Source organism: Dendrobates tinctorius, unplaced genomic scaffold (assembly GCF_039654945.1).
Source record: "Dendrobates tinctorius isolate UK_male_01 unplaced genomic scaffold, ASM3965494v1 ptg000045l, whole genome shotgun sequence".
In the NCBI taxonomy this organism is placed as follows: Eukaryota; Metazoa; Chordata; class Amphibia; order Anura; family Dendrobatidae; genus Dendrobates; species Dendrobates tinctorius.
Window position 1 is genome coordinate 18300906 of NW_027361713.1, and position 24431 is coordinate 18325336.

The 24431-nt window shown below is 47.2% G+C and overlaps 1 protein-coding gene across 3 annotated transcripts in view; it reads right to left on the minus strand.

The window, feature by feature from the left end:
* Positions 1-24431, minus strand: part of ILRUN (inflammation and lipid regulator with UBA-like and NBR1-like domains) — a 291746-nt gene that overhangs the window by 238719 nt on the left and 28596 nt on the right. The window contains exon 2 of one of the 3 annotated variants that reach the window (XM_073575632.1): positions 9042-24204. The exons of the other annotated variants lie outside the window; for them this stretch is intronic. Within the exon in view, the coding sequence (XP_073431733.1) occupies positions 11154-12908 (1755 nt within the window). The 5' untranslated portion in view covers positions 12909-24204 and the 3' untranslated portion in view covers positions 9042-11153. Of the gene's footprint in view, positions 1-9041; positions 24205-24431 lie in introns of those variants that run through there. 3 annotated transcript variants of the gene reach the window in all.

Below are 24431 nucleotides of genomic sequence, written 5' to 3' on the forward strand. Positions count from 1 at the left end.
GCATGGAATAAACGCTAGTGTGAAACTAGCCTTACAGTACAAAGTGTATTACATATTTACAATTTATTACAGTTTTTTGTGTTCTAAAGTTGTATTCCAATAAATATATATTATGTTCTAAATATCTTGATTATTGTATCATAAAAATGATTAAATGTCTGATGTTCACATTGTACTACAATAAATTTTTCACTTAAATATAAGCAATATATGTTGGAGTCTTGGAGTCGGTGGAAGGGAAATTGAGGAGTCTGAGTCGCAGGTTTGGCTTACCGACTCCACAGCCCTGAGTGCCAGGGCCATTATCTTGGCTAATTTGTTCACTGGTAGGAGACAGATCTGGTGCTCCGAGTCCAAAACCAGACCCAGGAAGGACTGTATCCTTTCTGGTTTTAGCCTTTACTTGAGAGTATTTATCATCAAGCCCAGCTCTTCTAGGACCACCGTTACCTCCCTCAGCTGTTCTGCAAAGTGACCTTTCGACTATAAGCAAGTCACCCAAGTAAGGGATGATAATGGTGTTTCGAGAACTAAGGTAGGCCATGGCCTCCGTTATTACTTTGGTGAATACTCTCGGAGCTATTAACAGTCCTAACGGAAGGGCTGTATATTGCCTGACCCATCCCTAGACATACAGAGCCACCCTCAGGAATTTTTGATGGTCTCGATGGATTAGGGATGTGATAAGCATCCTTCAAATCGATGACCACCATGAAATAATTTTGGAATAACAGCTTTATATCTGTGTTCACTGACTCCATCATGAAGGAATAATTCACAATCCATCAGCTGAGCTTCCTCAGGTTGTTAGAGAACCATCTGGCTTCTTCATAAAAAAAAAAAAAAAAAAAAAAAAAAGGGGGGGGGGGGAAATAACTTTCCCATCTCATCCACAGGGACTTCGCACAGAAAACGCTTTTGTAAGAGTCCCATGATCTCTTCCTCCAGGACCAGCTGTTCTCCTGCTGATTTCCTGAGGGTGCGAATATGAAGGTCTGGCGAGGTGGATGAACAAAGTCTATCAGACCATCCAAGATCTGGCTACTGGGCGAGATGTTCACCCAGGCAGGGAGAAAGAGGGAGAGCCTTCCCCCTACTCCTGACCTGACATCATTGGGAAGGCTTTTTGGAAGATGTAGAGGGTCCTCTGTACATATATCCGGATTCCTTTCTACCCTTGAACTCCCACCTCTTTTTCTCGGAGGACGTCCCCTATTAAACTTCCTCCACTGAAAGGAAGGCTTCCTATCCTCCGCAGGAAAATGAGGGAATCCCTTTTTGTCATCCACTTCCTCCAAAATGTCTTCCAATTTCTGCCCAAAGAGAAACTGGTCGTCACATGGGATGGAGCAGAGTCTATTTTTTGAAAGCAAGTCTCCTAGACACCCTTTCAACCATAAGGCCCGTTGGCCACATTGGATAGGCTCGCATACCTAGCCAACAACCTCACAGTCTTCAGAAGTGTCTGCCAGAAAGACCACTGCTCCTTGAAAGAGGCATATTGTCTAAGATTTCATCTCTTGGGGTCTTGTTCCTAAGCCGCTCCTCCATTTGTTGCATCCAGATCATAAGGGAGCGGGGGCAGTACAAGTTCCAGGTATTGCAGATTTCAGAACCCCCACGGCTGCCTCCCAGGTGTGCCTCAGGAACCCATCAGATTTTATACTCAATGGGTCTCTAAGGGCCCCATCACACACAGCGACTCAACAGCGATACCGACAACGATATCAACGTGTCAGGATCGCTGGTGAGTCGCTACATGATCGCTGGTGAGCTGTCAGACAGCTTCACCAGCGATCAGCACCAGCGACGCCGCGCGCAGCGTCGCTGTATACTTTACTTACCAGCGCGCTGATGCAGGGAGCTGGTAACTAAGGTACACATCAGGTTTCTAAGGGACGTGCGTCTCTTAGAAACCCGATGTGTACCTTAGTTAGCAGCTGATCGCTGGTCTCCCGCCTGTCACACGCAGTGATAGGTGCTGGCCAGCGGGAGACCAGCGATCAAAGAAATGTCCAGGGCTTTCCAACAGCGATCAGCGATACCGGCAGGGGGGCCGGTCGCTGACAGGTGTTACACAAAGAGATCTCGCTGGTGAGATCACTGTTGCGTCACAAAACTTGTGACTCAGCAGCGATCTCGCTAGCGAGATCGCTATGTGTGACGGGGCCCTAAGTGAGCCGGAATCATCAAAGGGCAGGGTCGACCGCTTGGAGAATTTCGCCACTACCCTGTTGATTTTAGGGATTTCATCCAGAGTCTTTCTCCTCTTTGAGAATGAGGGTAAGCTACCAGATCTTTCCAGTTTCTTCCACTCTTTACGAGATCTCGTATCCTGGAATTAACTGGAAAGGTGTGCTTCCTTTCCTCTAGGCCCCCAAACATTATATCCTCTGTGTCCTCAGCCGGAAAGCACGATCAGCCACCTATATCACTGTCCGATGAGAAGGAGGACGAGGACGGGAATTCACTATAGTTACTCTCCAGAATTCACTATAGTTACTCAAGGAAGAGGCCTCAGATTCCATGACGATCTCCTGAGCGGCTTTGTTCCCCTTTTTTAACAGGGTCTTTAAGGAACCTTCCACCTCAATCTGGATCACAGACCTAAGGTTTGCGGCAAAGTCAGGGGTTTCATAGTTTTTAGGATACAGTCTGAGCAGAGACTTTTCTGCCAATGGACTACCAGCGGGTTCTACAAAGGGCACATTCTTTGGTCTTTTGGGCGCTAGCCTTCCTAGGCCCCTATTGATTTAACCACGAAATGGCCCTTATTAACAAAATGTGATATTCTTTTAGATCATTTACCACCCACTGTCATATAAAGGTACCAGATTCGGAGGCTGATCAGGGGTACATACGACATCCCTTCTGGATACCGAAGTGTCCTGTGAACTTCAACTCCTCTGACCGGGACGGTTGCCACGCCTGCCACTTGAGCTGCTGCTTCCCTTAGTGCGCCCGCGCTGGAGATCAGGCACTGGTGGTGACGACTACTGCTGCAAAGTCCTTTCAGATCCTCCATTATGGGGAGCTTTGGACATAAGCCCCTCTTCTGTGGTCATCCCCATTTTATGAAGGATTCACTGCGCTACTCGTCAGATCCGCCTCCTCCAGTGCCCAAAACAAAGGTGAAAAACAACTGGACTGCTGCTCAGTGGTCCAAGACTTGCTTTCAGATTAAAGTAATTTTGCATTTCATTTGGAAATCAAGGTCCCAGAGTCTGAAGGAAGAGTGGAGAGGCACACAATCCAAGCTGCTTGAGGTCTAATGTGAAGTTTCCACTATCAGTGGTGGTTTGGAGAACCATGTCAACTGCTGGTGTAGGTCCACAGTGTTTTATCAAGATCAAAGTCAGCACAGCCGTCTGCCAGGAAATTTTAGAGCACTTCAAGCTTCCCTCTGCCGACAAGCTTTTTGGAGATGGAAATTTCATTCTTCAGCAGGACTTGGCACCTGTCCACACTGCCAAAAGTACCGACACCGGATTTAAAAACAGTATCACTGTGCTTGATTGGCCAGCAAACTCGCCTGACCTTAACCCCATAGAGAATTTATGGGATATTCTCAAGAGGAAGATGAGAAACACCAGACCCAACAATACAGATGAGCTGAAGGCTGCTATGAAACCAACCTGGGCTTCCATAACACCGCAGCAGTGCCACACGCATCATGTCACGTTTGGAGAGCCACTGATGAGCCTAAACAGTGAAAAAAAAGTTACCCCATTCTGTAAACCATACCCCCCTCAAGGATTTTATCCGGGGGTATAGTGAGCATTTTGAACCCACAGGTACTACACAGAATTTGATAACATTAGGTCATCACATTGAATTTTCAATTTTTTTTTTTCCCACAAAAATGTTCGTTTAGCCCCAAGTTTGTAATTTTCACAATGGATAATAGGAGAAAACAGACCTCAATTTGTTACACAATTTCTTCCGAAAGTGACGACACCCTATATGTATTCAAGAACTTCCGTTTGGGCACATGGCAGGGCTAAGAAAGAAAAAAGTGCTATTTGTCTGGAATAGATTTTGTATGCCATTCCTCCTGAATGTGATGGTACCCCATATGTGGTTGTACACTACTGTTTGAGCACATCACGGGGATTGGATGGGAAGGAGTGCTACTTGGCTTTTAGAATGCAGACTTTGAATAGATTATGGGCTCCATTAGTCAAGTCCCTGAGGTGCCAGAAAAGCACAACACCCCTCAGGCGACTCCATATTGGAGACTTTACTGACTAAGGAATCCATCTAGGGGCATAGTGAGTAATGTGAACCTATAGGTGCCTCACAGTATTTTAAAACATTGAGATGTGGAAATATGACATTTTAATGGTAAAAATGTATTTTTTGTATTTGCTGCAAGAATAGTTTTAGGGGCGAAATTTGCCCTAAAGGTGTCAGAACAGCAGAAAAACCCCAAAGGTGACCCCACTGTAGAAATTACACCTCTCAAGCAATTAATTTACTGCCGCAATGACTATTTTGTAACATCTACACTATGCTTTATTCTGGAGACTTGCAAGTATGACAGTCTGGTACCCATACAGTGAATCAGAAAAAGAAAACTACTTGAGCAAAAAAAAAAAAAAAAAAAAAAAAAAAAAAAAAAATCAATAGATAAAGGACAATTCCATATAACAAACTTAATTTTATTTTCTAAAGACACAAATAGGGACAGGACTATTTTAACCCCTTAGTGACCGAGCCAATTTTTTTAAAATCTGACCAATGTCACTATGTGGTAACAGAATAACTGGTAGGTCAAATTCCCTTTTTTTATTCCCGTCATGTCACTTTGCAGGTAGTTCATTAACCCTTCAGGTGATTTTCAGGAATTAATGCAAAGTGAAATGACAGGAATAAAAAATAGACCTACCGGTAATTCTGTCTCCAGGTAGTCCTTCAGGACAGCACCATGGAGGTAGTCCTTCCTTGACCTATAGCGGGACAGGATCACAGAGAGGTTAAAAGGCCCCTCCCACCTCCACCCTCGTGTTTTTTCAAAGTACCACAGAAGGATGGATGGAAATGTAAGTCCTGAGGGACTACCTGGAAACAGAATTACCGGTAGGTCTAATTCCCTTTTTCCATTACGTCCTTCCAGACAGCACCATGGAGGATACCAAAGTAAAGATCCCAGGGTGGGTACAGAAGCTCAAGGACCTAAGTCCCAGGCAAGAACCAGATTAGATACAGAAATGATATGAAAGATCAAAAGAAATAAAGATATCAAAAGAGATCCACAAAAGATAAATCACCGTAGTGAGTGTCTAATACATGTCTATAATGGCCAATTCCAGTATGAATGTGGTAAACAAGATATGCCGCAGAAACAGAGTGAAACACACCCTTTGTACCCCAATACCAATTATGAGCCACAGTGAACTACAGTTATTGTGATACTTATAAACACTGCAGTCACAGAATAGATTTATAAAACCTTATTGCCCAGCAAAAGTATAGTGATAACCACAACCATAATACAATGAGGACTGTACAGACCAGTAATCGGCTGCATGTGCTTATAACACCGGACTGTTCCTTCGACGGTCCTCCTGGGCTCAGATTAAACCTTGGTTATAGACCCGCTTACCATACAAGGAGACCTGCAGGACAGAGACCATGGACTGCTGGAAGATCAAAGCAATAACAGTTAGTACAAGGAAAATGGCGGAGCACTGGGACGTATGTACCCTACTCATCCAGATCATGTCTATTCCGAATCCTTAGATGTCTAAACTCCCAGTAAGGGTTGGATATTATGGAAACTAAGGAAATACTCCATCTGGCAGGTAATATCTCCTGCCACTACGATCGGGCTTCTCCTTAGAAGCGTTGAAAGGGAAATGTGGATCTTCCCTCCTGTTTTACTGATGTTAGACACCGGGAGACTGGACTTTGGAACCAATGAAAGAGGTGGGGGAGGGAGGTTGTTGATAAAAATCCTTTGACACAAGATACACTGGGTGCAGAATAATTAGGCAAATGAGTATTTTGATCACATCATCCTTTTTATACATGTCGTCCTACTCCAAGCTGTATAGGCTTGAAAAACAACTGCCAATTATGTAAATCAGGTGATTTGCATCTCTGTAATGAGGAGGGGTGTGGTCTAATGACATCAACACCCTATATAAGGTGTGCTTAATTAGGCAACTTCCTTTCCTATGGCAAAATGGGTCCGAAGAAAGATTTGACGGACTCAAAAAAGTCAAAAATTGTGAGATATGTCTTGCAGAGGGATGCAGCAGTCTTGAAATTACCAAACTTTTGAAGCGTGATCACCGAACAATCAAGCATTTCATGGCAAATATCCAACAGGGTCGCAAGAGGCGTGTTGATAAAAAAAGGTGCAAAATAACTGCCCATGAATTGAGGAAAATCAAGCGTGAAGCTGCCAAGATGCCATTTGACACCAGTTTTGCCATATTTCAGAGCTGCAATGTTACTGGAGCATCAAAAAGCTCAAGGTGTGCCATACTCAGGGACATGGCCAAGCTAAAGAAAGCTGAAAAATGACCACCTTTCAACAAGAAACACAAGATAAAACATCAAGACTGGGCCAAAAAATATCTTAAGACTGATTTTTCTAAGGTTTTATGGACTGAAGAAATGAGAGCGACTCTTGATTGGCCAGATGGATGGGCCCAAGGCTGTATCAGGAAAGGGCATGGAGCTCCACTCCGACACCAGCAAGGTGGAAGTGGGGTACTGGTATGGGCTGGTATCAAAGATGAACTTGAGAGACCTTTTCAGGTTGAGGATGGAGTGAAGTTCAACTCCTAGACCTACTGGCAGTTTCTGGAAGACACCTTCTTCAAGCAGTGGTACAGGAAGAAGTCGGTATTGTTCAAGAAAAACATGATTTTCATGCATGACAATGCTCCATCACATGCATCCAAAAACTCCACAGTGTAGCTGGCCAGTAAAGGTCTAAAAGAAGAAAAAATAATGACATGGCCCCCTTGTTCACCTGATCTTAACCTCATAGAGAACCGATGGTCCCTCATAAAATGTGAGATCTACAGGGAGTGAAAACATTACACCTCTCCGAACAGTGTCTGGGAGGCTGTGGTGGCTGCAGCACGCAATGTTGATCGTAAACAGATCAAGCAACTGACAGAATCTATGGATGGAAGGCTTTTGAGTGTCATCGTAAAGAAAGGTGGCTATATTGGTCATTAATTTTTTTTTGTTTTGTTTTTGAATGTCAGAAATGTTTATTTCTAAATGTTGTGTTGCTCTATTGGTTTACATGGTGAAAATAAACAAGTGAGTATATGTTTGGTTTTTATTAAGTTGCCTAATAATTCTGCACTGTAATAGTTACCTGCACAAACAGATATCCTCCTAAGATAGCCAAGTCTAAAAAAAACCCACTCCAACTTCCAAAAGTATTAAGCTCTGATATCTATGAGTCTTTTCAGTTGATTGAGAACATAGTTGCTATTCAATAATAAAAAGAGTCCTCTCAAATACAACTTGTCTAATAATTCTGCACACGGTGTATTATTGAAACTGCCTCTATACAAGGCATTAGCCCAGACATTGTAAATGTGTCAACTTATTTATATATCATATCCTAAAAGGCAATCTTCTCAGAGATATTTATACCCCAGACTGCCATGGTTGGAGGAACCACACTATAACTAGAGGGAAGTAGGTTTCCTTCCATCACAGAGGAGATTGTCTACTGCGGGGCAGAAGTACTATGGGTTCTCAACTATAAGAGTCCTGGATACAGCTTCTTTTACCTTAGGAGCCCTGACTGCTGTAAGAGCAGTGCGTATGGGATCCTCTGCCACATGACGCAGTGCTGCCGATTCGCCACAAGGTACAAAAGGCAGTGGTGCCGTGCCTGGTAAACATAATACAACAGATTAATGGGACAAGAATCTGTCTTCCGGGTGTTGATCAAAGAAACTAGTCCTACTGCCCTATGTGGAGTAGGGAAGGATTCTTTTCTTCCACCTCGTGGGATTTCCTGCACCCAGAACAGTAGATTGTCCATTTATAGGATGAACCCCAAAGACGTATGCCTCCCTTTAAAAGCTACGATAACTATGAAAGAGACTTGCCTTTAGCACTCAAGGCAGTAACTCAGTTGAGAGTTCTTTTCCAAACAGAAGAAATGCTAAGTTACTAGGCCAATTCAAGCATAGCTGTTTTTCTGGCTAAGCCCAGTTGCAAAGAATGAAGCAACAGAAGCTGAATCTGGGTCCAGAAACACAAGGACTCTATGGCCGAGTTGGGGCCCGATGCAAAATGTGAAGTGGTAGGCCGACCATACAAGATGCAGCCACGCAACAAGGCACAAGTCAGAAGGTCTAAACCAGAGGCCCACAGCCAAAAGCCACAACGCCCAAGATACTATGACACACAAATAACACCTTGAGGCACGAAGCACCATGAAGCCGTATGACGCACAGAGGCAGTATGATGCACAGAGGCAGTATGACGTAATATGGCATCATAGTGCCTCCATGCATCATATGATGCACAGACTACGGCCAAGCTTGAAGGTACCAAACAAGAGACCAGGCCCAGTTACATCCAGGAGAGCAATCAGAGATCCGGATAAACCTCCACTCTGAATACTACATCTCAATTGTCAGACCGGCTCCACCTGAAGGATCTAATTAATGAGCCGCAGCTGGAGGGCAATCTTCATGGAGATCATGTGCTGCATTACCACCATATGCCAAGCCATAAGGCTCTGTACAGACATAGCCTGAAACTAACTGAGGTCACATGAGATGTAGCTTGGACATATGGTCTTACTATAGCCTAGAGGTCCAAGGTCTAGCTGCTTATATGTGAAAACACATCTCAGCACAAGAGGTTCTAGGCCCGGCTTTGGCACAGGCACGCATCAGCCCAGAGGCCTAGGCCATCAACACAACATTCCAACGTGCACTCACCTGTGCTGGCTCCATATCTGCTAGAAAAACAGGTGGAGTTGGTAACGCCGAGAGCCTACCATGGAGGGAAGCGGCATCCGGTCAGGAATGTTGCATTACTGCCAATGATTTCCTCTCCTGTGCCCCACAAGATCCAGGAAACTAGCCTGTTGCCTGTCTCCTTCTGCCGTGGAACGCACGCCAACCTTATGTCCCGGCGTCCCACTCTGACGTCACTGGAGGCGCATGACTTCCGGAAGTAGCGGTGTTTTGCCGGCCGGCATCAGAGCCGAGAGCCCCCCATCGGGAGGAAGCGGCTCGCTCGACTGGTCTCTGTGGCTGAGGGACTCCCCACCAGGAAGTTTCAGCCCCGGGGGAAGGATTGGACGCGCCGCACGATCCCCCTGAGCCCATTGCGCAGGCTGGCTGTTGGTCGAGTAACCTCTCTGAGAGGTGTCGGCCACGGTCGGCTTGACAGGGGGAAGGGAAGGCCAAGACCCCCGATCCCTGAGACCGTCTGATTGATGGCTGAGGGACCTCTACCCAGAGAGGAATCAATCACAGACCGCCTGCCAGGGGGAAGGGAAAGCTGTAAAACGTCCACAGGCTATCTTCACTCTAGGAGCAACCTCTCATAGGGTGTGTGCACACGCTGCGGAATGCTCTGCGGATTTGTCTGCACGGATTTCGTAAAATCCGCAGGTAAATCCGCAGGTCAGAAGACCTGCGGTTTATGTGCGGTTTTGCCCTGCGGTTTATCATCTCTACAATGGAGCAGATGGCAAACCGCAGCGGAATCCGCAGAAAGAATTGATGTGTCAATTCTTTCTGCGGTTTTGAAACCACAGCAAATCCGTGCGGAAAATTCCGCAGCATCTGCACTGCGGTTTTCATTTTGCATAGAAAATAAAGGTACTGTACAACGCAAAAGAAACTGCTGCGGATCCGTAGGGCCAAATTCACTGCGGATACGCAGCAGAATCCGCAGCGTGTGCACACACCCATACAACCGTCCCCTGTTGGGAAAGGAAAAACACTGGAGGCTGGAGGTGGGAGGGGCCTTTTAACCTCTCTGTGATCCTGTACAGCTATAGGTCAAGGACGGCAGCAACATGGAGGTAGTCCTGAGGGACGTAATGGAAAACAGAATTAGACTTACAGGTAATTCGGTTTCTAGAAACCTTCCACGACAGCATAGGATGTTGTCTCCACGCCCTAATGGGGGACAGGAAGCACGAGAGGTTAAAAAGGTCCCTCCCACCTCCCTCTCACCAGTGACTTATAACTGATTACCATAGCACCGGTTACCTTAAGATTCTCAGAATTTTTCACAGAATGCAGGGAGGGAAATAGTGGTGTCGTAAAACCAAATTACCGGTAAGTCTAATTCTATTTTCTCTAGCAACTTTCCACGACAACATAGGAGGCATAACAACCTAAACTGCACGGGAAGGGGGGGGGGGGGGTTAGGGGACAACGGCCTTAAGAACTTTTCGGCCAAAGACTAAATCCCTGTTGGACACAAGGTCTAATCTATAGTGTTTAGTAAAGGTATGTAAGGAGGACCAGGTTGCTGCCTTACAAATCTGCTCTGAAGATGCGCCTGCCCTCTCAGCCCATGAAGTAGAGGTAGATCGTGTTGAATGCGCTTTGATCCCTGCAGGGGGAGTGATGTTTTGTGCCAGGTATGCTTCAGAGATAGCCTTTTTAATCCAATTGGCAATGGTGTTCCTTGCCACCTTCTTTCCTCTGTTTGGACCAGAGGTATGGATAAATAAGTTGTGGTCGACTCTATAGGGTTTGAATTATACGTCTTACATCCAGCGTATGAAACACCTCCTCTTTGGAGTTTGCTGGGTTTTGGCAGAATGAAGGAAGAACTATATTTTGAGATCTATGGAAGTCGGACACAACCTTCGGCAGAAAAGACGGATCAAGGGAGAGGACTATGGAATCGTCTCTGATGGTTAGGTAGGGTTCCCTGATTGAGAGAGCTTGGAGTTCTCCCACCCGCCTTGCTGAAGTTATTGCTATAAGAAAAGCCATTTTATAGGTGAGGTGTTGAGAAGTACAGGATGAGAAGGGCTCGAAGGGTGATTGAGTGAGTCCCGTAAGTACCACATTCAAGTCCCATGGAGGAACAGCAACTAGTTTCTTTGGATGTAGCCTAACTGCTGATATCATGAATCTTCTTATCCACCTGTGGTTGGCCAAGTCACAGTCGAACATAGAACCTAACGCCTATACCTGTACTTTCAGTGTGCTAGGTTTTAGACCAAGTTCCAGCCCCCTCTGTAAGAAATCCAGGATACGGGAAATGTTGTGGTTCTCTGGGTCGGACAGATCTGGCAGACACCATGAGGAGAACTTTTTCCATATTTTATAATATATAGCAATGGTAAGCGGTTTCCGAGATTTCTGGAGGGTTTTTATTACCTCCTCTGAAAGCCCACTGGTCCTCAGGATCTGGGCTTCAGTAGCCAGGCCGCTAACTTCATTCCCCTGAGGTTCGGGTGATGCAGAGGGCCTTGCAAGAGAAGGTCGTCCTCCATGGGTAGGGTAAATGGCCGGTCTACCTGTAGCTCTGTGATTAGAAAGTACCAGCTCCTCTTTGGCCATAGTGGAGCTACTAGGATGGTTGGAGTTTGATCCTCCCGGATCTTTCTCAGGGTTGCAGCAAGAATTGGAACTGGCGGGAAGGCATATGCTAGATGGAACCTCCATCTGTGGGCGAAAGCATCCCAGGGATCTGTCTTTGGGATTCAGGGAGAAGTAGTTTCTCAGCTGGGTATTTTCTCCTGAGGCTAGTAGGTCCACCTCCGGGAGGCCCCACCTGTTGACTAGTTTCTGAAAGATTCTTTTGTTTATGGTCCTCTCGCCAGGCTGGATCCGTTTTCTGCTTAGGAAATCTGCCTGAAGATTGGCGGTACCCCTTAGATGGATTGCTGTCAGGGAACTGAGATGTTTTTCGGCCCAGCAAAATATTCGGCTTGAGAGGCTCTCCAAGTTGCTGGATCTTGTGCCGCCCTGGTGCCTGAGATGGGCCACAGTTGTGATGTTGTCCGAGTAGACTCTGATATGATGGCCCTGGACTAGGTGTTTTGCTGCTAGTAGAGCCCCCTCCACAGCTTTCAGTTCCCTGAAGTTTGAGGAACCTGCGCTCACTTTCTGGCTCCATAACCCCTGGAATGGGTGTCGAGACACTACAGCTCCCCAGCCTTTTTTGCTGGCATCTGTTGTTACCGTGACTAAGGGGGTCTGGGACCAGTTGATTCCCTTGCACAGGTTTTTGTGGTCCATCCACCATGCTAGCGAGGCCTTCACTGCCCCTGGGGTCTGGACCCTTTTGTTCAGGGAGGTGTGACCCCAGTTCCAGTTACTTAAGATATGGGACTGGAGCTTTCTGGAATGGGCCTGCGCCCAAGGTACCGACTGGATGCAGGAGGTCATTGACCCTAGGATGGACATGGCTGACCCGAGGGTAGGGGACCTCTGTTCCCTGAACTTTGAGACCCTTGATATTATGGATCTCTGATGTTCCTCCGGGAGGAAGAACATTTGATTCTTTGAATCTAACAGGATTCCTAAGAATTTCACCACCTGGGAAGGTTGGATTTGTGATTTTTTTATGTTTGGGATCCACTCTAATGACTGGAGGATATCCAGAGTCTGAGCCACCTGGTGTTCCAGGGTTTTGTAGGAGGCTCCTATTACCAGTAGGTCATCCATGTAGGGTACAATACATATGCCCTGGCTTCTGATGTGGGGGACAGCCTCCGTCATGATCTTGGAGAATACTCGAGGGGCAGATGATATCCCAAAGGGAAGCACATTGTACTGAAAGTGCCTTATTTCTGGACCTTGCTGGATCGCAAACCTCAGATATTTTCTGTGGGAAGGATGGATGGGGATGTGGAAATATGCATCCTTCAGATCTATAGTTGCCATAAAGTAAGACGGCCCTATCAGAGGAATGGCGGTCTTTACCGACTCCATCTTGAATTTGTGGTATGCAACGTGTCGGTTGAGGCCTTTCAGATTTATTATTATTCTCACCTCCCCTGTGGGCTTTCTTACCAGGAATAATCTGGAATTATGCCCCCTTCCCTGTTCCTCCACAGGAACCCGAGAGATGGCATTTGACTGCAGAAGAAGCTGAATGCCCGAATTTAGAGCCGGAATCTCCCCCCGAGATGGTAGGATTTGAGTTCCAGCAGTAGGCCCTCTCCGATCACATTGAGGACCCAGGGGCTGCTGGAAATCAACTGCCAAGCGAAAAAGAACCTTGAAAGCCTTCCCCCCACCGGGATCGAGTCATTGTTTTTCCAGGGGCTGTTGCTGCTGGGGAACCAGGATGTTCCTGCCTCTCCCTTTAGCATAGCTCCATCTTCCCCTTCCCTCGCAGCTGGGATGACTTATTCTGGGGGGCTCGAAAAAGATGCATTTTTGTGGTTCTCTGCTCTGGAAGTACCTTCTTTTTATCTGAGGCCTTCTCCAGAATTTCGTCTAAGGCAGGGCCAAAGACATGTTCACCTTTGAAAGGTAAAGAGCAGAGTTTGACCTTAGATGTAACATCCCCACTCCACATTTTAAGCCAGAGGGCACGTCTGGCAGAATTTGCCTGTACCATGGCTCCGGCAGAGGTATGGATCATCTCCATTGAAGCATCCACAAGGAAGCCAGTGGCTCTTTGCAAGATAGGGAGGGAGTTAAGGAGGTCATTTCTCGAGGTACCACGAGAAATATGGCTCTCTAGTTCCTCAATCCATTGGAAGAGAGACCTAGACACACAAGTGGATGCAATTCCTGACTTTAAAGTAAAGGCAGAGGTTTCCCATGTTTTCATCAGGAGGCTTTCAACTTTACGGTCCATCGGGTCTCAAAGCTGGGACGCATCATCAAACGGCAGAACTGTCTTTTTTACCACCCATGCCACCTGGACATCAACTTTCGGGATGTCCCATTTAAACTCCTCTCCCTCCAAGGGCAGTCTATGTCGAAGCTCTGAAGGGGCTGAGTAGCGTTTCTCCGGGTACTCCCATTCCTGGGAGATCATATCTGCTATACTCTTATGAACTGGAAAGCCTGGACGTTTGGGTCCTTCATATCCCCCAAACATGCGATCCTGTGCTGTCTGTGTGACTGGTTCCTCCTCTAGGCCCATAGTGGCACGTACTGCGCTGATCAACTCCTCCACATATTCCGTGGACAGGAGGTACTTTCTAGTGTCGGCCGACTTTGAGGTTCCTGGTTGCTCCCAATTTTCGGAGCCTGAATTGTATGATCTTTCAGATTCAGACTCTGAATCCTTTACCTGAACTCTCCATTTTTTCGAGGGTGGTGAGCCCATAATCGGAGTGGGCGGAGGTGGTGGAGGGGGGGGCAGGGCGGCTAAAGAGGCCTGAACCTGATCAGTGACCAAGCTACGGATCTCAATTAATGATGGGTGCTCAGCCCTGACTACTTTATGCGTGCAAGCTTGACATAGCTTTTTCTCCCAGTTTGAATGGAGCTTTGTACTGCATATAGCACATTTGGCTGATTTGCTGGAAGTATTGGTGCTTTTATGGGCAAAATTTTCTCCCTATAAGAAAAGGGGGAGAAGTATTTTGAGGACCTCTATCCCGAATCACACCACTAGGACCCACCCCCAGGTACACTCACTGTGGCTGGGGCAGCGCTGGGCTCTGCAGACGCAGGGCAGGAAGACCCGTCCATGCTAACAGGGGATTCTGCGTCTTACCTGTCGGCGTCTTCCAGCGGGTTAATAACAGGTTAACTCCGCCCTCAGCGCAGTCATTTGTTTCCCCCTCCTCCTCCCTGGGTCCCGGAGCAGGCACAGCAAGCGCTGGCGAGCTCCACGCGCCGGCAACAGGATGGGGGCCGCCATGACAGCGCGTCCTCCACATACCCCGGAAGTGACCCGCGTGTGACGTCACTTCCAGGTATCGCACTGCACGCAGGGGGAGGAGGAGAGACCGGAGAGCTACAGGAGGCCTCCGGTCAGGGATCACTGGCCCGCTTTACCCCCCATAGGGGAGCGCGGGAGGGCCAGGAGTGGTCTCAAATTCACAGGAAGACGGGAGCAGAACGGAGGAGGGGAGGCAGCGCCACCGACCACCACTGCCCGGCTTTTGGATCTCCAGGTACGCTGCAGGAGCCGGCCATACAGCATACCAGACCTCTCCATGCCCCATGGGGGACAGGAAAGACACTGGTGAGAGGGACCTTTTAACCTCTCGTGCTTCCTGTCCCCCATTAGGGCGTGGAGACAACCCCTATGCTGTCGTGGAAGGTTGCTAGCGAAAAGTGTATTTTTACCATGGAAATGTCGCTAACTTCTGAACGGGTCTCTATAGCCGGGAGACTCTAAGGCCATTATTTGGCCGTGAATTGCAATGACAAACATCAGGACCACATAATCATCACCTCAGGGTCCTGAAGGGGATAAATAGAAATCCCCCACACTTTGCTAACCATTTATATGATGTAGTCACTATTGACAGCAGCATCTAAGGGGATAAACGGATATGGGCGGTGCCGATACTGATCGTGACTGATACCGCAAATTGTCAGTTATAATGTACAGATAACACCTTTTGGATTGTCACCTGTATGTGGATGATATTCTCAAATCTCAGGTCAGTAAAAAGACGTACTGACGGTCATTAAGGGGTTAAAATACAGATGACAGGACATGATAAAAAAAACGCACGCTGGAGTGTTGGGTGGCAGCGCCAGCACATGTAGCATGAACTCCGGTTAGTACTAATTTATTTTTTACTCTCATGGAGATATAACTTCAAATACACCGCTCTATGCACTTTACTTGATTGCAATGTTGCTCATATGACAACATTTAGGTGACTATCCCCAAAAAATATATATATTTTTTGCACTGCACTTTATACTGCTTAAATTGCATAGCATTTATTGTTCACATTACGGGGTAAAATTCTCCAATCTTTACATATGGTATACATTGATTACATTTAATGCTGTATGTGCTGACCTGCTCCCCTTGGTTTTATTATGTTTTCTGTTTTGTTTTTTTATGTCCTGTCATCTGTATTTTAAAATAGTCCTGTCTATTGGTGTCTTTACTAAATAAAATTAAGCTTGTTATATGGAATTGATCTTTGTTATCTATGGATTTTTTGTTTAAGTAGTTTTCCTTTTCTGATTCGCTGTGTTGTGTGCTTGAGCCTTGTATGACACAGATACATATATGTATCAATCATATTTTGGTTAAAAATGGAACCCATACAGTGTAGAGATCCCATTTATTTTAGCGTCCCCATACATTGTGCACATTTTGTGCTTCTGTGGTTTAGGCACCGTGCGGTTCAGAAGGAGGAGGGCATTTGTATTTGAAACCGCAGAATTCACTGGATTTCATTTGAGGGAGGGGGAGCCATCTCGCTTTTCCAGAGTCTTTGTTCTACCAGTAAGTAACAAGGGAACCCTGATATTTCTAGTGACTAATGATGGACCTGAGTGGGGGATGATTTTGTGCGGGATATATTAGGGTTTTTTATTGGTAACATTTTGGAGGTACATAACATTTTTTGATGCTTCCAGAATAAAGCTGGATCACATTCTTGCGTTTTACGCTGAGCACTTGTTGGGGTTTCCGTGTAAATCCCACAAAAATGCTATTCAGACAAAACCCCCAATGGTGCCATCCTCCATAATGAGGCAGATGGAGGCACTTTGAAGTCTGTTTGGCATCTGTTTCGGTGGTGTCCATCTTTTTAAGCCCCCGTTACACACTGCGATATCGCTAGCAATATCGCTGTAAAGTCACCGATTTTGTGACGTTGCAGCGATATTGCTTGCGATATCGCGGTGTCTGATACTTACCTCCGATCGGCTCCCCCGCTGGTTATCGCTGATCGCGCGAGAAGCTGCTGGGCTTCCTGTGGTGCCGACGAGCGACGCGTGGAGCCGGGCGGGAGGACGCAGGATCGCAGCGTCTGACAGGTAAGTAGCGATCCCCGTCCCCAGCGATGTCGCTGGTGAGATGTGCCTGTTTGGCAGCTCACTAGTGACCACCTAGCGATGTACCAGCGATCCTGACCGCGTCATATCGCTAGTCGGGATCGCTGGTGCATCGCTAGGTGTAACGGTACCCTTAGGCGTGGTCGATCAAACTTGTTCGCTAAAAAATAGAATTAGACTTACCGGTAATTCGGTTTCTAGAAACCTTCCACGACAGCATAGGAAGTTGTCTCCACGCCCTAATGGGGGACAGGAAGTAAGAGAGGTTAAAAGGTCCCACCCACCTCCCTCTCACCAGTGACTTATAACTGATTACCATAGCACCGGTTACCTTAAGATTCTCAGAATTTTGTCCAAGAATGCAGGGAGGGAAATAGTGGTGTCGTGAAAGGTTTCTAGAAACCGAATTACCGGTAAGTCTAATTCTATTTTCTCTAGCAACCTTCCACGACAGCATAGGAGGCATAACAACCTATACTGCACTGGGGTGGGGGACAACGGCCTGAAGAACTTTTCGGCCAAAGACTAGATCCCTGTTGGACACAAGGTCCAACCTGTAATGTTTAGTGAAAGTATGTAAGGAGGACCAGGTTGCTGCCTTACAAATCTGCTCCCTAGAAGTTTAGGCTCCACTCTACAGGCTGGATGCATTTTCTGCTCAAGAAATCTGCTTGAAGGTTGGAGGTACCCTTTAGGTGGACTGCCGTTAGAGAACGGAGGTGTCTTTCAGCCCAGCAAAATATTCGACCAGAAAGGCCCTCTAGGCTGCTGGATCTCGTGCCGCCCTGGTGTCTGAGATGGGCCACTGTTGCTACATTGTCCGAATAGACTCTGATATGATGGCCCTGGACTAGGTGTCTTGCTGCGAGAAGAGCTTCCTCCACGGCCTTCAGCTCCCTGAAGTTTGAGGATTTTGCACTCATTTTCTGGCTCCACAACCCCTGGAATGGTTGTCGGGACACCACAGCTCCCCAGCCTTTTTTGCTGGCATCTGATGTTACCGTGACCAGGGGAATCTGGGACCAGTTGATTCCCTTGCACAGATTCTTGCGGTCCATCCACCATGCTAGTGAAGCTTTCACCTTTCCTGGGGTCTGGACTCTCTTGTTCAGGCAGGTATGATCCCCATTACAGCTCCGCAAGATGTGGGACTGGAGTATTCTGGAGTGGGCCTGTGCCCAAGGCACTGACTGGATGCAGGAGGTCATTGACCCTAGTATAGACATGGCTGACCTGAGGGTTGGGGACCTTTGTTCCCTGAAAGCTGAGATCCTTGATATTATGGACCTCTGATGTTCCTCTGGGAGGAAGGTCATTTGTTGTCTTGAATCTAGGAGGACTCCTAAGAATTTTATCTCCTGGGAGGGCTGGATCTGTGACTTTTATATTCAGGATCCACCCCAATGATTGAAGAATACTCAGGGTTTGAGTCACCTGTCTTTCCAGGATCTGGTAGGAGGCTCCTATTATCAGCAGGTCGTCCAGGTAGGGCACAATGCATATGCCCTGCCCTCTGATGTGGGACACAGCTTCTGCCATAACCTTGGAAAATACTCGAGGGGCAGAGGATATTCCAAAGGGAAGCACATTGTACTGATAGTGCCTGACTTCTGTACCCTGGCGGATCGCAAACCTCAGATACTTCCTGTGAGAAGGATGTATGGGGATGTGAAAATAGGCATCCTTTAAGTCTATGGTTGCCATGAAGTGAGACGGCCCTATCAGAGGAATGGCGGTCTTCACCGACTCCATCTTGAATCTGTGATATACGATGTGTCGGTTGAGGCCCTTCAGATTTATTATTATTCTTGCCTCTCCTGTGGGTTTTCTCACTAGGAACAGTCTGGAATAATGCCCTCCTCCCCGTTCCCCCAGCGGGACCGGAGAGATGGCGATTGGTTGGAGCAGGAGCTGGATGCCAGTTTTTAGTGCTGGGGACTCCCGAGGTGGTAGGGAGGTAACTCATACCCCGCGGAGGGAAGGATTCGAGTTCTAGCAGCAGGCCCTCCCTGATCACGCTGAGGACCCAGGGGCTCTTGGAAATCATCTGCCAAAAGTGAATAAACCTCGAAAGCCTTCCCCCCACGGGGTCGAGTCATTGCTTTTCTTGTGGCTGTTTCTGCTGCTGCTGCTGGGGGACCAGGATGTTCCTGCCTCTCCCCTTAGCATAACTCCATCTTCCCCTTGCCTCTCGGCTGGGATGGCTGATTCTGGGGGGCTCGAAAAAGCCGCTTTTTTGTGGTCCTCCGCTCAGGAAGCACCTTCTTCTTATGTGGCCTTTTCAAGAATTTCATCTAAGGCCGGGCCAAAGACATGTTCACCCTTGAAGGGTAAGGAGCAGAGTTTAACTTTAGAAGTCACATCCCCGCTCCACGTTTTAAGCCAAAGGGCCCGTCTTGCAGATTTGGACTGGACCATGGCTCTGGCAGAGGTGCCTGTAGCTCTCTGTAGTATGGGAAGGGAGTTAAGGAGGTCACCTCTTGAGGTTCCACGGGAAATATGACTCTAGTTCCTCTATCCATTGGAAGAGAGACCTAGAGACACATGTGGACGCTATTCCTGATTTTAGGGAGAAGGCAGAAGTTTCCCAGGCTTTTCTTAGGAGGCTTTCTGCCTTACGGTCCATCGGGTCTCTAAGCTGGGACACGTCATCAAATGGAAGGACCGTTTATTTCACCACTCTCGCCACCTGGACATCAACCTTCGGGATGACCCAATTAAACTCCTCTCCTTCCAGGGGGAATCTATGCCTGAGCTCCGACGGGGCTGAGTAGCGCTTCTCTGGGTACTCCCATTACGGAGAGATCATGTCTACTATGCTCTTATGAACTGGGAAACCTGTTTGTCTGGGTCCCTCAAATCCTCCGAACATGCTGTGCTGACTGAGTAACTGGTTCGTCCTCTAGGCCTATGGAGGCCCGCACAGCACTGACCAGCTCCTCCACATATTCCGTAGAAAGGAGGTATCTCCTAGTTCCGGCTGATTTAGAAGTTCCCAGTTGTTCCCAACTCTCGGAGCCTGAATTATATGACCTCTCTGATTCGGATTCCGAGTCCTCAATTTGTATTTTCCGTTTTTTTGGGGATGGGGAGCCTACAATCGGAGGAGGAGGTGGTTGGGGAGACAGGGCAGCCAAAGAGGTCTGGACCTGATGAGTAACCAGGCTGCGGATTTCGTCAATTAGTGACGGGTGTTGAACCCTGACCACCCTGTCCGTGCAAGCCTGACACAGTTTTTTCACCCAATTTGAGGGAAGTTTTGAACTGCATATGGCACATTTGGCTGACTTGCTGGTGGTATTGGTGCTTTTGTGGGCAGACTTTTCTCCCTAAAAAAAAGGGGAGAAGCATTTTGAGGACCTCTATCCCAGGATTGCACCACTAGGACCCACCCCAGGTAACACTCACTGTGGCTGGGGCAGCACTGGGCTCTGCAGACGCAGGGCAGGAAGAACCGTCCATGCTGACAAGGGATTTAGTCTTACCTGTCGGCGTCTTCCGGCGGGTTAATAAGGGGTTAACCCCGCCCTCAGCGCAGTTTCTCATTTTTCCCCCTCCTCCTCTCTGGGTCCTGGAGCAGGCACAGCTGGTGCTGGCAAGCTCCACGCGACGTCAGCTGAATGAGGGCCGCCATGATAGGAAGTCGTCAGACATACCCCGGAAGTGACCGCGCGTGACGTCACTTCCGGGTCACCGCACAGCGCGCAGCAGGAGGAGGAGAGACTGGAGAGCTGCGGGAGGCCTCCGGTCGGGGATCACTGTCCCGCTTTACTCCCCCTGGGAGAGCGCGGGTGGGCCAGGAACGGTTCCGACTTCTAAGAAGACGGGAGCAGTCTGGAGGAGGGGAGGCAGCGCCACCGACCACCACTGCCCGGCTTAGGATCCCAGGTACGCTGCAGCAGCCGGCCACATAGCATAACGAACCTCTCCATGCCCCATGGGGGACAGGAAAGACACTGGTGAGAGGGAGGTGGGTGGGACCTTTTAACCTCTCGTACTTCCTGTCCCCCATTAGGGGGTGGAGACAACCTCCTATGCTGTCGTGGAAGGTTGCTAGAGAAAGACGCCTAAAATGATGGGACTCCACCGGAACAGAGACCGAAAAAAAAACAAAAAAAAAAACAAACAGTTTTTCCCTTCTCCCATGACAGCAGCACCTGAGAGACGGTATCCTACTGAATAGAAATGTGGTACCTCTCCTCCGCATCAGTTTGGTTTCCTGTCCTTGTGGGAACCTGCAGAAGGAAGCGATACTCAGCTTACCTGGGAGGGTGTCGAGGACGAGGGATGCTTTCCGCGGGTGAGGCAACACCGACTGGGAGGTTGGTGCAGCACCGTGAAGGCAGAGACCTCTTGGAGCAATGTCTTTGTCAGACACGAGGTCCTAGGTCTGTGCGCGCTGAGGGTTGCAGGAGAACCCAGCGAAGTGCAGCGGTACTCACTTCTGGGTCTGCGCATGTGCCGGGGACGCTGGATGGAGCCAAAACGCCCTGGTGACGAGTGCACTGGAAAGAGATCACCCGAGTCTGTGCAAACACAGGATGGATATCCAATGCCTCCCGATGACATAGCGCACTGGGAACTACAGCGGCCATCCAGAACTGCGCATGGGCAGGGCTACTGAGGATCCTTGCAAACAGCACGCAGGATTTGAATACTGGAAGGAGGAACCAGATGGAGGACCTGTACCATCCTGTATATAAGGGGATATGCCCACGAAGATGGTGGCATTTTCTGCAGCAATCCGGATCATGGATGTACTGCAGCAGCCACCACAGCAGCAGCCTCCACCACCATCATCACTGCGGTCGACAAAGGATCCATTGCAGCATCGCCAGCAGCATCGGCAAGGATGCATACAGAAGTCATACAAGCAGCAGGACCAGCCTGAAAGGCAAAGCAGGTCACAAACCCACCTCCAAGGGGAAACGTTCTTCTAAACCAGCTCAGCATCCGTCTCCAGTACCATAGACTAATCAGCTGAATGGTAAGTGATCTATGTGAAAGTGCACTGTATTAATATAAGTCCCCTTTCTCTGTGTATTCCTTTACTAGAAAAGGTTCCTGAAACGTAGTTAGAAAAAGAACAATAGAGCAATCAGGTCCACTGTGGGTATAGGTGATCTCAAGACTACCAGAACAATCCAGGACATTGTGTTCAGTGGCCTGGAGCAGAGGAAGAGGCGTTCCTTTCCAGTTAAAAAAAAGTCAAAGCGATCATTAAAAGAGAGTGAAAGAGGCTGGATAGGAAAGGTCCACTACCATCTTCTTCAAAGAGGAGATATCCTTTTGACGAAGAGGAGGCAGGCATATGGGAAAAGATTCCAAAGATCGACGTGGCGGTCACGAAGTCAGTTAAAGAAAAAAAAAAATCAACATTGCCCTTTGAGATCTAGGGGCTCTCAAGGACCCCTTGGATAAAAAAAGCAAAAGTTTTCCTAAAACAGACTTGGGAATCATTGTCAGGGTCATTAAAGCCAGCAATAGCAGCAACCTGCACGGCCAGGTATATGTAGGTGTGGCTAGAGCAGCCTGAGGACCAGCTTAGAGACAACACCCCTAGAGAAAAAATCCTGGCGGACTTACCACTACTGCAGGGAGCAGCAGCCTTCCTGGCTGACGTCTTGGCCAATTCTGTCAGGTTAGCTGCCAGATTGGCAAATCTTTCCAAATCTGCTAGCACAGCTTTATGGCTCAAGAGCTGGCCAGGGAATGCCTAGTCCAAAACCAGACTATGTTCTATCCCAAGTGAAGGGAAATATCTTTTCAGTCAAGCTCTGGACGATATACTAGACTAATAAGCAGATAAAAGAACAATTCAACAAACGCACCAATATCATAATATATAAATGCATAAAGCCAATGCTAAATAAATATGATGCCGGGATAATGGACCAAAATATGGACTAATCGCGATTAGAAACACAAAACACACAGAAAAAGAGCGACCACAAGTCCAGAATTATTATAAAGTATCCATAAAAAATTCTTTATTGTAAAAAGCATACAGATGAAGGAACGAATCACCACATTGTGAAAAATGGCTAAAAGCCCAAGTCGCTGACACATGCTGCGGACATCTCAAATAGAATGTAAATCATAGCCAAGAGGTATAATGTTTGAGCACACACATAGGCAACCCCATGTCATAAGTAAATAGATCATAGTAATGGATGAAGTAGCACAAATCAATGCTGACATATAAAAACACTCCATTGACTCTCAATATATATAAATGAACATACCTAGTAAAGCCAATGCAGAGAGGAGATGAAGGCAGAGGATGTGCCAGCGTCACCCGACGCGCGTTTCGGAGCTCTGTGCTCCTTCCTCAGGGGGCGTGGCCAAAAAGCGCCATGTAACAGTTTATATAGCGCGCCAACAGGAAGTCCCCAGACGCGTCTATTGTCAATCAAATCAGGACCACGCCTCCGCTCCGATGAACACCGCAAACACGCGGGCCCCACGTCATCCGGCGTCATAAGGAGACGGAGAGCGCAGGTCATGACGACCAACAATGCGCGTGCGCAGAACAAAGAAGCATAATCGGCCATGATAAAGAAGGGCAGGAGTGAGGGAAAAACAATAACAATAACGGGGAAAATTAAAAATAAGGAATAGCATTAATATAAATACAAAACGTAAGCGTACATTAGATGTAACGTAGCATGGCCAAAAAAATATTCATATTTCAATACATATATAATGGCACAAAATTTACATTATAGTAATACCGGATAAAAAATATCTAAATAAGTCCTCAAAGTGATGGATTATTAATATAACCTTCACAGACATTCTACATAGGCGGAAATTAAGGATACAAAATAACAGCGAATAAGAATAATAAATTTCATCCTCATAGTGGTGGATTGCCATATAATATAGTTAATAAAATTAAAGCAACCCACCACAATATCACCAAAAGTAGAATATATCAGTCAATAGTCATACCAATACATGAAGACACATAGATATATTTACAACAAAATCACTTCATATATCTAGACGGCCAAGAATGCCTACGAAATGTAGATTACAATGTTTATTGAAAAAACACCCAGACAGCCCACACATCCATTGCTTTACAAAATCTACAAAATAATTATAGATTGATCAAACCCACAAAGCAGAAAAAACAAATAATTTTTATATCACAAATTGATTGAAGCCGGTCTCCCAACTTTGTAGTGCAGGATATTGATCTACGCCGATGTCATGATGCAAACAATTGGACCTCCACAAAACAATTTGTGACCACGAAGGAGAGGGATCAAAGGGAACATCACATCTAAAAAGAACACGAATAAAAAACAATATAAAATAGAAGACAAGATTCACCAAGCATAATATGATTCAGAAGCCGGCAACCGGTCTCACAAAAATGGGACAAAACTATTATATTCATTCAGTCCGTGAGGGTGAAGTGTATTAAGAGTCCAGATCCAACGGGATTCTAGCTGGGCTAACCTCTGCGACGTCCTACCCCCCCGCTGAGAAGCATCAATACAATCGATG